Source organism: Sinocyclocheilus anshuiensis, unplaced genomic scaffold (genome assembly GCF_001515605.1).
Source record: "Sinocyclocheilus anshuiensis isolate Anshui unplaced genomic scaffold, SAMN03320099.WGS_v1.1 scaffold775, whole genome shotgun sequence".
NCBI classification, from domain to species: domain Eukaryota; kingdom Metazoa; phylum Chordata; class Actinopteri; order Cypriniformes; family Cyprinidae; genus Sinocyclocheilus; species Sinocyclocheilus anshuiensis.
In genome coordinates, this window is record NW_015552614.1 from 1,091,713 (window position 1) to 1,107,503 (window position 15,791).

The 15,791-nt window shown below is 36.2% G+C and overlaps 1 protein-coding gene across 3 annotated transcripts in view; it reads left to right on the forward strand.

Annotated features, from left to right (window-relative positions):
- The first annotated feature begins 5,942 nt into the window (after positions 1-5,942).
- LOC107665952 (uncharacterized) overlaps positions 5,943-15,791 on the forward strand; it is a 12,915-nt gene continuing 3,066 nt past the window's right edge. The window contains exons 1-20 of one of the 3 annotated variants that reach the window (XM_016457022.1): positions 5,943-6,003; positions 6,259-6,312; positions 7,063-7,102; positions 7,260-7,319; positions 7,407-7,492; positions 7,584-7,636; positions 7,794-7,815; positions 8,054-8,094; positions 8,284-8,330; positions 8,571-12,296; positions 12,449-12,557; positions 12,672-12,739; positions 12,871-12,969; positions 13,046-13,161; positions 13,280-13,370; positions 13,483-13,599; positions 14,169-14,256; positions 14,831-14,914; positions 15,009-15,048; positions 15,125-15,229. In XM_016457022.1, coding sequence (XP_016312508.1) covers positions 6,293-6,312; positions 7,063-7,102; positions 7,260-7,319; positions 7,407-7,492; positions 7,584-7,636; positions 7,794-7,815; positions 8,054-8,094; positions 8,284-8,330; positions 8,571-12,296; positions 12,449-12,557; positions 12,672-12,739; positions 12,871-12,969; positions 13,046-13,161; positions 13,280-13,370; positions 13,483-13,599; positions 14,169-14,256; positions 14,831-14,914; positions 15,009-15,048; positions 15,125-15,229 — 5,012 coding nt within the window. In that variant the 5' untranslated portion in view covers positions 5,943-6,003; positions 6,259-6,292. The remainder of the gene's footprint in view (positions 6,004-6,258; positions 6,313-7,062; positions 7,103-7,259; positions 7,320-7,406; positions 7,493-7,583; positions 7,637-7,793; positions 7,816-8,053; positions 8,095-8,283; positions 8,331-8,570; positions 12,297-12,448; positions 12,558-12,671; positions 12,740-12,870; positions 12,970-13,045; positions 13,162-13,279; positions 13,371-13,482; positions 13,600-14,168; positions 14,257-14,830; positions 14,915-15,008; positions 15,049-15,124; positions 15,230-15,791) is intronic. The other 2 variants (XM_016457024.1, XM_016457023.1) reach the window with 2 other exon arrangements.

Genomic DNA, 15,791 nt, shown 5'->3' on the forward strand with positions numbered 1-15,791 from the left:
CTTTGGTTAATCATAATAATGACAAACAAATTAAAATGTATGATATACTAAATCATAATTACGATGTAAAAATGTGAAATTACGAGATACCAAGTTAAAATTATGGGATACGAAACCATAATTATTAGTCAAAATTATGAGATAAAAAGTCCAAATTATGACAAAAAACAATTTTGACAAAGTCAAAATTATGTGATAAAAACAAATGAGACAAAAAGTCCAGAGTTGAAATGGAGATAAAACGTTGAAATTTTAAGTCAAAAAGTTTTTATTATTTGATAAAAAAAACAATTATGACAAGTTAAAATTATGAGATAGTCATAATAACAAAAGGTCAAATTATGAGATAAAAAGATATCAGTTATGATTTAGAATTAGGACTTTTTATCTCATAATTCTGACATTTTAATGTCATAATTATGACGTTTAATGTCGTAATTATGACCATTTATGTTATAATTATGATTTACCAATGCATGATTTTTTTCTTATGTTCCAAAAACGGGCTTCTGTAACTATTGGCCTTTTTATAGCTAGACACCTAAAGATAAAACATTTGGGTTAATGGCAAAAACATGGCGCCCCCTTCAGTACTGAGATTATAAGTGCACAAGCATCAGCTTGTTTGTGTAGAGTACGTTTCAGTGCCTGACGATTTTAATTCTTTTCTATGCATTAAATGTCATTTAAAACAGAGAAAAAGACAAGGACTGGCATCTTGCTGTATTGAACATCCAGATGGGAATCACGTAACATTACATTCAAAGACAGAAAGAGCTATGCAAAGTGTTATTGATCGGAATGAGTCAGAAGAATATGCACTTCAAAGCCAGATTCTCAACACTTTGAAGTGCTGAATTGAAAAGCTATTAGTGAAATGTTACTGAAACATTATGCCTCCTACAGCTGCTACTCAATGCATTATATATGGGCATTCAAAAACTGGATTACTCAAAATTAAAATATTGGTAATAAAAATCAGCAGTTTGTGTATTGTGACGTATTAACACAGCATGGCCCTACACTTAAAAATAAAAGTATTATGTTGCCCTTTAAGAATATTTATAATAATGATAATCGTGTCACCATCATTTCTTGATCTTTTGATTTAGCACAGGAAAGCACCACTCACATTCAACTAAAAATATATAAATAGGCCATGCTAAGCCACACATGCTCTTCAAATGTGACTCAACTGTATTTATTTTAAACAAATGACATGAGTAATATTGTGTTCATATTTTGCTGCCATTATTCCCCAAGGAAATTACCTGGCAGCTCTTTTCATTGATAACATATTGTTGACTAAATGCCAAAAAGAGTCAGTAGTGTGTGCTGTGTGTGCACGATGCAGACTGCAGAAATGTCATCAGTATTCTTACTGCACATTCACTGATGAGATGCACAATGACCCCAAACATATATGGACACGTAAGCTACACTTAAATATGTATAAATGTTTTTGCGTTAGATAACAAAATATAAAAAATATAGTGACATCTGCAAACAAATGACGCTAGAGCTTTTCTCAGAACTTATTCCGGTTGTGCTATCTTTAAAACGAATGATGTTTGGTTTGATTTTTGTTTATATAATGCATTGACAATCATACATTTTTAAGTGTGGCTTAAGTGTCCAAAAGGTTGTTTTGTTTTGCTTAGTTTTTTGTTTTTTTGTAGAAACACTGTATCACTGTAATTTCCTGATATTGAGGCTCCATCATTGTGATGCACTTGTTTTGATTACTATGATTAAATGGAGGAGATACATATTTCACAGAGAATGTTCTCCTTCTTTGGCTCAACCACACTATCCATTACAACATTGTTCAGGAGTTTTTGGATGTGATCAAATGAGGTATGTGTTGAGGCGATGGGTGTCATTTTCTGTCATGTCTGCAGTGGTTGCTATAGTAATGTGGGATTCAACACATTTCACTGTTTCAAGTGAATTTACTTTTTTTTAACAAGTGGATGCAAGCTGGCAGTATGAAGAGAGCTGTCATACTGGAAATCTGTCCTGTGCTTATGAACATCAGAGTCTGCCGGCAGTGCAGAGACAGTGCAAGCTATGGAGGGTTTATGCTGTTTATTTGGCATTGCTGTGTGTACATATGTATGTATATACTTGCCTAACAAATCAACAACAGTCTAAAGGAATAGTTCACCAAAAAAACATTTAAAAATTGACACCCTCAGGCCATCCAAGATGTAAATGGGTTTGTTTCTTCTTCAGAACAGATTTGGAGAAATCTAGCATTACATCACTTGCTCACCAATGGATCCTCTGCAGTGAATGGGTGCCGTCAGAATGAGAGTCCAAACAGCTGATAAAAATGTCACAATAACCCACAAGTAACCCATATGACTCCAGTCCGTCAATTAACATCTTGTGAAGCAAAAAGCTGCATGTTTGTAAGAAACAAATTCATCATTAAGGCTTTTTCATTTTAAACTGCTGCTTCTGGCCAAAATACAAGCCCAGATTCCCCCCCAAAAAAGGCCTCTTCCTTCAATGGAAAAGGTCCATCCCGTTGTCCTCTCACATTAAAATCCACCAACATATTGAAGACAGACTGGAGAAAGCAACAGTTAAAGCAGTACTATGTAATGTTCTCTGTGTTCAAAATTAGCAAAATGTATAGAATGAGCGAGTACATCATGAATTCATCTTCCAAACCGCGTTTTTGTCTTATTCCGAATCACTACGGTACACTTATAATAAGTACTTATATTTGGACTATTGTAGCCTGGTCGGGTCGTCACCGCTGCGGAGTAACACATACCTGCGTGAATCGCCATAGACATAAACTTAGGGAAGTAGCTCCGGTCGGAATGTTCTTCCGCGGGATGTGTGCAGTTCTGTTTATTAACCGCTAGAGCGCCAAAAGTTACATAGTGCTGCTTTAAATTGAAGAAATTATGGTTTTGTTTCTTACAAGCACAGCTTTTCGCTTCAAGTTGTTAATTGATGGACTGGAGTTGTGTTGATTACTTGTGGATTATCGTGATGTTTTTATCAGCTGTTTGGACTGACGGCACCATTCACTGCAGAGGATTCATTGGTGAGCAAGTGATGCAATGCTAGCTAGATTCCTCCAACTTTCTTCTGATGAAGAAACAAACCCATCTAAATCTTAGATGTCCTGAGGGTGAGTAGATTTCAGCTCATTTTCATTTTGGGATGAACTATTCTTTTAGATTAAAACAGAAACCTGTTTGGAAAAAAAATGCAATAAATAATAATAACAATTATTGAAGTTGACCTTTAGGGGAACAAAATGAGTAAAGCCATTAAGAAATGTTAAAAAAAAAAAAAAATTGTGGATCAAGACTACTTCATTTCAATGGCAATTAATTCAATTCAGTGGCAATTTAGTAATACATTTATTTTAAATACTTTTTTTTTATAGTCTTTATTTAGTCCAATTTTAGTCTTGCTTTATGATAGATGAGTGAACGCTGCATCATAGGGAAAACTCCCACTGAATGAAGAAAGGTACATTTAATTGCCACAAAATGGCTTGTTTTACCTTTCATGTTACAAGTGCATTGTGCTGTAACTCTCCACATCAAACGGGACCATGCTTAAATAGTGCACTCAATTTTTCACTTCAGTAATATGTAACTATCATGATGGAAGTAGATAACATGGCACGAAACTATGTAAAGGAGAGGCCCGTCTCTTGTTGAAGTGAGTTTAGCATTTAATCATGTTTAAGGTCATGTTTGCACAGACAATTAAAAAATAAAACAGTTAGCATCATTCAAGAAGTGCTTTGAAATTTAACAGGTACATGAAAATAGTTTATATTAATATCTCAACTTGAAAGCATTCAGATCGTCAAGCACTTCATATTTATTAAAAATAGTATTCTTAAAAATGTATGTTACACTTTCGTCCAATGTTTTGTTCTCAGACTGACAGATCTCAGAACAACACCATGTGGGGCACTGCAGTATTTATGGCCAGTGAAAGAGCTTCTTTCATTCACTCCATCAAGAGTCTCTCTGCCTCTCCCAAAGCTCTCTCCATTTCCTCCACATCCAGTGTGAAAAATGCCCTCTCCTGCTGGAGCTTTTCCAGGTCCCTCATGATGTTCTGCACTTCCTACAAGCATTCAACAGAGGAGCCAACAGAGATTGACAATATCCTCATTGAACACGTTTTAGGTCATGCTCTATTCCAGTAGTTTTGGAGAGGCACACTCAATAACATTTAGAAGGATTAGAACATTTCAAATTAATATTTTATCAGCTGTGGACCTGGCGTTATGATTAATTATACAGCCTCTAGCCCAGCAGAGCAGAATGTGTGTAATGGAAGAGATTAAATTTTTTTTAATATAAATAAACAAAATAAACAAATAATATAAAAAATATACAAATACAGAAAACGAAATGTGAGTTACCATAACTTCTTTTCTTTGTTCTTCCTTCTGTTGTGCTGTCTGGCCCAACTTTTCCCCTGAAACTGAATTTACGACGGTTTAGATTACACCTTAACAGAAAGTACTGCTCTTCTTCACGTGTCGATCTAACATAAAGTTACAATAAATCCTAACCTGGGTCAAGATTTTCTGCAACAAGGAGGACATGACAGTCTCGCAGCTGTTTTTGAATTTCCCGATTTTCTCCGTGGAGGTCTGTGCACCGCTGCTCCAGTTCAGTCACAGTTCCCTTAAGAAACATAAATGTATTTGACTCTATGGACTACAACATTCTAAAAAACACTGTGCACCATTTGATTATTTCTTCTGCACTTTGCACACATGTTGGTAAAAACCCAAATAAATGTATTTGAGCGAAACATTAGATGAATAATTAGTGTAATCACCTTCATTTCTTCAAGTTGTTTCTGCAGGTCTTCATTTGTTGCAGTCAGGACTCTATTCTGCTCCCTTATGTCATTTTGTTGCCCATATCTTGTGGCTGGCCTGAGAAAATCAAAGTACTATGCATTTTCCAACAGACTATACAGTAGTGTCATCCTAGTAGTATAGATACATTTTAATTTGATCATATTTGAGTTACTTACACTTTCAGAGACCTGTGCTGGTTCTTCCTGAAAAAATAATAATAAAATAAAACATGTTTTATTTCATATATAAGGATAGGTGTTTACGGTGAAGAAAATGTTTGCAGAACTTTAACGACGATGCCCACTTATTGTCAGTGTTGTTCTTGACATGTGCTGCTCTGGATGCCACACTGGGTTGTGCAGGAATCGCTGTGTCTTTTAGCTGAACTCTCTTCATGCCTGAATGCAGCTTTCTGGAGAAACAGAATCGCATTTACTGCTTTAATGTCTAAGAAAAATATTGATCGAGCAGATGAGAGAAAATTAGAATCTAAAACATTGCCTACCTAAATTACATGAAGACAGTTAACGTAATAATGTAGAGAAATTATGTTTCGTTGATCTCAGAATTATTATTTTTTTTTAGAATAGTATAAGGTCGTCCTGTAAACTGCACATTTTTCTTTCCATAAATAAACGCAATGCGATTTTATTACTAAAAAATCTCACATCGTAAATCAACGGTAATTTAAATGGTTTTAAAACTAAGTATGAATGTATAATAAACTTGCCACACCTAGCTAATATGTAGATAACGTTTTAAAAGCGCCATGAATTTTCAAAATGAACAACGTCATTTCCGCCTCCTTTCCAACTCAGTTTAGACGAGGTTTGTTTAAAACGTTTAAACTAAATGTATATATATATATATATATATATATATATATATATATGGTTGGAAGATTCTTAAATCGATAATATATCCGAACAAGGTTAGCTAAAGAATGCGTTTTGTTTTGTTTTGTTTTATTTTATTTTATTTTATTTAAGTTGATTACAATTATCCTCCGCTCCATTAGAGGACGCAAGAGGAGCGCGTCATCTCTGAAGTCACCGAGTGTGTCGCGAGGAAGAGACGCGGCGGTTGAGTTCAAATTTTTCGAAGAAAAATACAAGCAGCGAGTGGAGGGAAATTACATTTAGGTATTGTGCTTTATTAATTTATTATTCAACTGCATATCTGTCTTTTATGAAAGTAAGACATGTTTTAAAGAGCCTATGGATGTCTCGTCTGACAGTCAGATAAAGACAAACAGACACACTGAGTTAAACAAAGCACTTCTGAGAAAATACAGAAGTGTTACTATAATGTGGTATGTTTAGTGTAATTTAAACAAACCATCCTAAAGGGTTTATTTATTTGTCATGTCAAGTATAGTGTTTCTCCCTTTTTTTTAGATTTAGTACGCTGTATTATTCACGTGCATTGAAGATGGAGCAGCCGGATTTCGGGTAAGTTAAGTTGTCTTATAATGTAGCGTTATCTGTATTTGTTCGACAAGCTGCTTTGGATGAATAATGCAGTCTTGCACTTATTGATTCTGTATAAACGATTTGAGTCGGTCTGCGCATGTTCATGTTCAAATGTTCTTTGATGTGTTTTACTGTACTTAGCGTCTTAAACTGAAGACTCGGTTAAAGTTTTGATTCACCAATGATACATTTCCATTTGCGTTGCTTGAATGCAAATGTCAGAACTATTGTGTTTATGTCCTCACCCCTAAAACAAGTCTAATATTTTAGCATCTAATATTTGTTAAGGCTTCAGTAGTATTCTGTCACATCGTGATGTCTGGAATCAGACCAGATCGCTTGTAATCAGCTTTTATTATAATATTATAAGCCACTGACTGTTGCAAGTTGTGGAAATAAACTCTTAATGGGCCTTTCTTTTATATTGTAATTACTTTTATAATGATTGTGTAAATGCTTATATATGTAAATAAGCATACATAAGAATAGATTTATGTTTTGGGTTGATAATTGAATTAGTTAATGTTATGTATTAACATAATGCAAAAAAAAAAAAAAACTCCTTGAGCTTGTAAAGTTACTTTAGATATTCTTCATTTGCATTAGATAAAATCATGAATAAATGTAACTGTTCATGTTTAATAAGTAAATGGTTTTCTTTCCAGGTAAATTCCATAATATTTTATCAAAAAACAACTTGTATAACTAATCTTTGCTACTTTTTCCCAGTAATGACGCAGTAAAATCTTCAAGAAGAAGACTTTCTTCGGTATGTATCCATGATAGGTGATTAGGTTTGATAGGTGTCCCACTTGTATTCACTCTGTTGCAGTCTGCAAGAAGTGTTGAGCCCTTTCCTCTTAATTTTATTACATTTCTAAATGTCCCAAAACATGAAATAGATCCTCTTGATTGTCCCCTGGCAGATTTTAAAAGCTCCTCGAACATCTATGAAAGTACATGGGGCTGAGCAAGAGGAACAAAAGGTGATTAAGTTACTGAATGTTTTTGAATATAATTCTTTTCTTTGTTTCTTTTTTTAATGTCTTTTTCTATTTTTTATATTTATGCAGGAGGAAATTGTTAAGCCTGTTGAGAAGAAGAGAAATTCACGAAGAGTGAGTTTTGCCACCACAAATAATGTTCGAGTCTTTAAAAAGTAAGTGCAATGATGTCGACCCACGGATTGGAAGATTTAAACATAAATTACATGTAAAAATAATTAATTTACGATGTTTAAAATTTTGCAGTGATGCAAAGAGTGAATCTCCTGTTCTGGCTTCCATACAAAACACAAATGTTGGTGAGCGATTTATTTGTTACCTGAAGTAGTTTGTGCTTCATGGTTAAGGATTATATGAACCAGTTCTGTCAAATTAAAAGCATTAAATATTTCCTGTTGCGTATTTATAAAACATTTACACACTGTAATTTACTTCATTGTGTTTTGTTAAATTCAGCAGGAGATAGACCAAATGAAAAGTAAGTAATGGCTTATATTTTTTCATTTGTTTTCTGACTGACATGCTGTTCAATTTGAACATGTTTAGCCACTTTTCCACTGTTGAGCCAAACTGTTTTCTTTGCTTAACCATTTCATTCTGTGCCCAATCCCTTGCAGCCAGTTCAGCTATTGTTTCATTTTCCACTGTGGGGCTGGTAACATGTGACCAACATCGTTTATGAAAACCTGTAACTTTCTTTTTTCATCTAATGACAGGATTCTGCATTTTGTAGATGAGGGAAGTCACCAAATCAAAGGTAATGTTTTCAGGGAAAGATGTCAAATATTGCTGACCAATTGAGACATTGTTCTCCAATCTTTTTTTACAGTGCAAGTGGTTTTATTCAAAATAGGGTTGTGTTGACTTAATTATATAAATGTTTTTCACTGTAACAGAATCTACTGATCTCATGCATGTATTTCATGCTTCCTGCAAATTTTTTCAGGCCTGGAAACTTTGTTGAACACTCCTCTTTATTTGACCCAGCATAATGTAAGTACTAATCTAAGGCCAGATCATCAAAAATATTATGAATTTCAGGCGTCTGCTGTTTATGACATCCTTGATTAAAGTAACTATATGCTGCCACAGACATTCAGTTTGGAGTGTGTGAATGTACAATGCTTGATTGTCAATAACTACTTCTGAGTTTTTGTATTTGTGTGTCTTTGATACACACCTTGTTTTGACATGCACTGATGATTACTTTGACCTTTCTTTCTCAAATTGTAGGAGAATTTCTTCTCAGATCCAGTCTTGCAGGATGACTGTGTGGATAGAACAATGCTGCTTGGAGAGGATACTGGATACATGGATATTACTCGCAGTCACACAATCACAATTGATAAGGATTATGAAATTGAAGAAGAGACAAACTCAGATTTCAGCATCAACATGGCTCAGATGGTCTGTGGTGATCTGAATGTTGCAAATCAGAAGGGTTTGCCACATGAAGCAAAAGCAGAGAGGAAAAATGCTGCGAATGACTCAGACTTCAGTGCTTTTCTCGCCAGTTTGAGCTTACCCACTGTAAACACCATTAAGCCCCGAAATTCAGAAAATGAGCTTGGTAATACCTTCTGTTCAGCCAATACAAGCACCGAAATTGATAAGGAGAATCAAGTGCCATCTTTTTTAATGAAGCAACATCCAGGTGACAAGGGTAACCCACAACAACCGCAGGGACTTCAACGCAGACGTTCCCGTGTTGCATTTGTTGAAGACGATGTAGAGGCAACCAAGAGTCACACTGTTGTAAATTGTACACCCTCTGTTTCTGAAAATCAAGAAAGTGTTGCATTCATGAAATCTTCCTTTTCAAACATCCCAGATGACATGGAGCTCACTTTGAGCCAGACTGCTGCAATCAACGTTAAAGTTACAGAAAATATCACTCGCAATGTCCAGGCTGCTCTGGATCACAACAGATGCCATCATTTCTCTAAAGATGACAATGCAATGGAGATGACGGGGGCATTTGATGTATCTGTTCGAGAAAAAGACCACATAATGAGTATGAAGGAGCAAGCTCAGCCTTCAGTTCCCACAATAAGAATGATGTCCTCCGTTAATGTGATTGGAAATGGAGAGACAACAGTTAAAAAAAAAGCTGGTTATTTTCAGAGCAATCTCTCAATAGCTCAGACTGCTAATTCTGACGATATGGAAATGACGGGAACATTTAATGTATCTGTTAAAGAAAAAGACTGCACAATGAGTATGAAGGATCAAGCTCAACCTCCAATTCCCAAAGTAAGAAGGATGTCCTCCTTAAATGTGATGGGAAATGCGGAGACAACAGATCAAAACAAAGCTGGTTATTTTCAGAGCAATGTCTCAATAGCCCAAGCTGCTAATTCGGATGATATGGAGATGACTGGGGCTTTAGATATATCTATTCGAGAAAAAGAGGAAGCTCTGTTTCCCAAAGTGAGCAGGATGTCCACTTTTGATTCTTTTGGAAATGGAGAAAAAGTGGATCGAAACAAATCTAGCAACAACTTTATAGCTCCAACTGCTAATTGTGACGATATGGAGATGACACAGTGTAAGACTATTGTTCTCGAGGACAAACCATCAAGTGGAAACAAGCCATTCCGCAACTCAGGGACGAGCTTGCCTCTTGTACCTTTATCCAGAACTGTTAGAGAAGATAAGCATACAACAGGCTTGAAGGAGGAAGCTCTGCGTCCAATTCCCAGCGTAAACAAGATGCCCTGCTTTGATTTAGTTGGGAATGGAGTGATAATGGATCACAACAAATCAGGCCACCTCCCGATAGCCCAAAATGCAAATTCTGATGAGATGGAGATAACACAGTGTCAAACTATTTTTCTCGAGGCCAAGCAGGTCAATGGAGACAACCCTTTAAGCAACTCAAGGAAGAATTGGCCCCATACGTCGGTATATCGAACTGAAGGCAGTGATGGGATGGACATGACTCAAGCATTCACAGGGCATATAATGCTAAACGCTCTTTCAGCCTCCAAGAAGGAAAGAGGTGAAAGCATTCTGATACCTGCTACAACTACATCAGCTCAACATAATGAGAGTGACTGTATGGACTTGACATGCCAACCATGTACTTTTGATGGGATTTCTCCCCCAGGTCCTGATGAAATGGAATTGACTAGATGCACCACTATTAACATTGACTCAGACCACACCTGGTTAGGGAGTGCTGTGGATATCACAGGTACAAGAAGAGTGCTATCCTCTGCTAATCAAACAATTACTGTGGTTGAACCTATGGAGATGACGGAGGTACATATGGCACCAGTCAGTGTGCAAAAGCATAAAGCTTTTATGACTCGAAGAAAGTCAGGAGCGAGAATGATGTCCTTGATGTGTGATCCTGAAAACACTGAAGTTGATCAAAGCCAGACTGATTTCTCCAACCCTGATGATATGGACATGACACAATGTCAGACTGTTGTGCTTGAGGCTGAAAACTGCAAGAGGTCCAGGCCATTCAGTAAATCAAGGAAGAGTTTGAACCTTTTATATACATCCTCCAGTCCTGATGTTGACGGTATGGAGATAACCCAGGCACTCACGGGCAATATTGTGTTAAACAGCTTTGTATCCAATGAGGAAAGTAATCATGAGAGAAAGCTGTTGCCTCCAGCACAAAGTTGTCAAATGCAGGATGAGTCTGACTGCATGGAAATGACAAGTCAAGCCAGTGCATCAAATCTAGCTATTCCCTGTGTTGATGATGAAATGGAACTAACAGGATGCAACACGATTGCATTTGACTCAAAAAGCACAATGGCAGAAAGTGCTATAGAGATCAAAGCAAATGTAAGTGCACTTTGGGCATCAACATCTGTTTCTAGATGCACAGTGTCAAGTGAAGAACAAAATGAGGTGAGTGAAGCTGCCAAGTGTGCTATTAGCCATGTCTTACCCTCAAGACATGTTTTTGATCTTGATGGCAAAAACCTTAAATGCAACAACACAGAGACAACATTCTATGGCGCAGCTAACATGCAAGTGGACAGACGTTGCGAAATGGGGCATCTAAACGATGTGATGACGACTGATGAAGACAGTAACATGCAGGTTACAAATGTCCTTACAATGCCCATTGAAACTGAGAAAAGTGTTTCATTTAATGAGAAAGAAGAAGCAAATATAAAGACTTTCTGTGGCTCTAGAAATAAAGAGGTGGGTCAAGCACTTTGGCCTAACAAGGAACAAAGTACAAGCTCAGTCCAACTTGAAGGTTCCTCCTCAAATTCGTCTGTAGTTGATTCCTTTATTAAAGAAGAGCTGCAACATGCAAAAGCAAGACGGAGAAGTCTATCAGACTTTCGAATGGAGCTTCACAACATGTCACAACGTATCCAGGAAGAGCAAAAAGTGATGATGGGAAGCACAACTGCACCTCTGGCTTCTTGTTCCCTCCCAGAGACTTCCCTTAAAGACCAGTGTGAAATGGAAATTTCCAATGAGCCAACTTCAAATGTCACGCCTAACGTCAAGCAGCAAAATAAGTCTGTTCAAAATGAGAAGACCACACCTTTTAGTCTTAAAAAGAATGCATTCTCATCAAGGTTGTCATTGGGTGGTATTGTACCAAAACTACCGAAACGAGCTACAACTGTAACTCCTAGCAAAACTGTGACCATAAGTACTAATGATATACAATGTCTCCAACTAGAGAAACATTTCGACGTTGTTGAACAAAATAGCAACTGCAGAGCAGTCAATATTAATGAGGAAGAGTTCCCTGAAATGAGCAGCGAAGAAGACTTGTCAGGGAGTCTTGAAAATTGGCCAATTAACAAGCAAGATGAACTGGATGGTTCTTTGGTTATCCCTAAAAATGAAGAGCCTCTTGAGGATGATGTCTTCGAGTCAGGCACAAGCACGAGTCCATGTTTTAAAAGGCCGCATCCAGAGGAAGACCCTATTACTGCAGAACAAACCAAGAAAGCTTACATTTCTGACATGGTGGGCACAAAATGTTGTTAATTTTCACTTTAATACTTTGTTTGCTTGGTATTTCCTGCTACATGCTTAGAGGTTGTTCTGTAATAAAGTGTTAAGCTTGGGCTCCATTGTCGTGCATTATTATGCTAATGCCTGAGATTCTGTCTCCTCAGGGCCTTGAGTGCCATGAAGCTGTTGTACAGTGGGAAGGTAATTTTACAAGGCATGCCGCTCAGAATCCCAAGGCAAAGACAATTGAAGATACAGGAGTGTCTGAATCCAGTGAGTTATTTGTGTCAGTTCTCAGACATAGTGAAATGTTTATGCACTTTGCAAAACCATTCAAAAGGTTTTTAATGTTGTATGTGTGTAACGAAAATGTGATCTGCTTTACAGCTCTCAGATACTCACAGTTTGACTCTCATATGGATGGGATGCTGGGTCACGTATTTGATTTCAACAAGGTAGCAGTATTTACACACACTCATATTATCTCCCATGTTTAAAAGGATTTTAAATAACATGTTTTGCATGGGAAAGCACTATTTATGCAAATATAAAAGTATAGTTGGTTATCTCATACTTTTATTTCCAGAAACTTGAGGACGGAAGCATCACAGTGAATGAGTTCCTAAGCCACTTTGGTATCAACTTCGTCATCCACAGATCTAGACCAAGTGCTCTTCCTGACAGTGTAAGTGGTCTGGCTTTCTCTTGCTCTCTTTGTGAACATAATATATGATGGTTGTAACACGTCTTTCTTGTTTCAGTGTAGAGCTGGAGAGACACGCACCATGGAGGATTTGCTCAAAGAGAAATACATATACCACCCCAAGCAGAGAGTATATGAGCAAGACTTTAAGAATCTCACAGAGATAGTAGAGAGGTACATGCCAGTCTGGCTTTGATAATGCTTTAAGACACTGCAGGTGTGTGTGTGTGTGTGTGTGTGTGTGTGTTTGACCAATTTTATATATATTTTTTTAAACCTAATTTCCTCATAGACTTAAAGAACAGATGCCTGAACAAGAGAAATCACTGGGATGCATCAATGGAGCCCTTCAGCAAGAGATTTGTACTCTCTCTGAAGAGCAAGTATGTTCTTTTCATAGTCAATCCTGGGTCATCTTATGTTAAATCGTTAAAATCATACCTTTATATTGTTCATCTTTGAGATTAAACCTACATGCTTGTTTGTTTTCCTCAGTTAAAAAGCTTTGGCTCCAAGTTGAAAGAGCGAAGAGTTTACTTTGGAAAGAGAAGCAAAGCACTTTCTCATGAAATGAAAGGAGTCTTGTACTCGGAGCTCATAAAAACAACACAGGTAAGATAATTTTTTTTATTTTGTTAAATAATTTCTCAAAAAAAAAAGTCAAATTACTCTTTAATCTAAACATTTTAGTTTGTCGTCCGAATTTCCTGATTTGAGAAATTCTGATACATAGACCCTAGGAAATTGATTGATTGAGCACACTTTTATTTCTTTTGTACAGATTTTTTGTTTAAAACAGGAAGTAAGTAGGGCAAAATGAAGGACACAATCTTTTTAATTAATAAAAAAGAAATAGCTCTTAGTCTGCAGTTACATCACAGCCATGAACTTGATTTACAGCTTCTAGTAATTGATTGGACATAATGAGTAAGTGCAAGATCATCAGTCATCAGTATTTTTAGTCTGTTTTCCCAGAAGAGAAGTTTGTAATTTTTGGATCTGTTTATCTGCTAAATGTTGTTTTTTTTTTTTTTTTTTGGGAGATAACTTTTTAATAACTTTTTATTAACTTTTAATTTAGTTAAAGTAGTGAAGTAACCTATAGACAGCCTCCGTGCAAACCAACACTGACTAAAAGTCTTAACTACTGTGTATATGCATTTTCCCCCCAATACATTTAGGATGCAAAACAGAGCCTGATATCTAAAATCAAAGAGACAGACGAAATGATTGAAGACTTGGATGGATGCATTAATGATTTAGAAACTGGTATGGATTTTCTTCTCGTCTCTGTTTCATGTTTGAATGTGTAGAACTACATAAAAAGTAAAGTACTACATCATCATATGTGACCCTGGACCACAAAACCAGTCATAAGTGTCAATTTTTCAAAATTGAGATTTGTACATCATCTGAAAGCTGAATAAATAAGCTTTCCATTGATGTATGGGTGTATGTATGGTTTGTTAGGATAGGACAATATTTAGCTGAGATACAACTATTTGAAAATCTGGAATCTGAGGGTGCAAAAAAAATCTAAATATTGAGAAAATTGCCTTGAAAGTTGTCCAAATTAAGTTCTTAGCAATGCATATTACTAATCAAAAATTAAGTTTTAATATATTTATGGTAGGAAATTTACAAAATATCTTCATGGAACATGATCTTTACTTAATATCCTAATGATTTTTGGCATAAAAGAAAAATCGATAATTTTGACCCATGCAATGTATTTTTGGCTATTGCTACAAATATACCCCAGCAACTTAAGACTGGTTTTGTGCTCCAGGGTCACATATACTAATACCTGCAGGTAAATAACTCACTGCTTCTTCTATACTAGAACTTGCATCTGTAGAGGCCATGGTTATGGGAGATCATCTTGATGCTCCTCGAACCAGACCAGTCTTAAAAGCCAAGGAAGAGGGTAAGTGCATTTCTATATTATATAATTTTATAGCTTTATGAAGCGAGTAAGGAAGATGTGATGGTTTGTCTGTGTTTTTCCTCTCTACTAATAGATTTACATAGGCTTAATTCAGCTGTCACTAAGAAGGAGAGGTACTCATTCTTCTATCAACATTGTAGGATATGTTCAAGATTTTTTTTTGCTGAATGCTAAAATTCTGAACTTTAGGGAAATCGGTGAGCTGGAGATTCAGCTGAGGACTTTGGAGAGCCAACAGGAGAAGTTGCAAGGGGAATCCAGTAGCCTTAAGAGTCATCTTGCAACCTTGAACAGGTTTAGTTTTTCCCTTAGTTTAAAACCCATTGCAGTAGCCCCTTTTCACCCTGACTACACTGCAAATGCAGCACACTAGTGACAATAACAAAACTCCACTATTACGATCAACAGCTGTCTTAAAGAGCAGCAAACAATGCAACATTGCTCGCTCGCTATGAGGACAGCTCTGTTGATTATAATCACTTGTTTGCTAGCTTTTCTAGCACTTTTGACAAGCTAGCAGAAATGTATGAGGGGCCGTATAGGCCATAATTATTGAAAAGCCTCTTACAAACACTAGTGAAACGAAAAACATTGATAAACCTTAGTGAAATTCATTCATATGCATTACTGAAAACCTCTTACAAACACTAGTGAAATTAAAAACATTGATAAACCTTAGTGAAATTCATTCATATGCATTACTGAAAACCTCTTACAAACACTAGTGAAATTAAAAACATTGATAAACCTTAGTGAAATTCATTCATATGCATTAATGAAAACCTCTTACAAACACTAGTGAAATGAAAAACATTGATAAACCTTAGTGAAATTCATTCATACGCATTACTGAAAT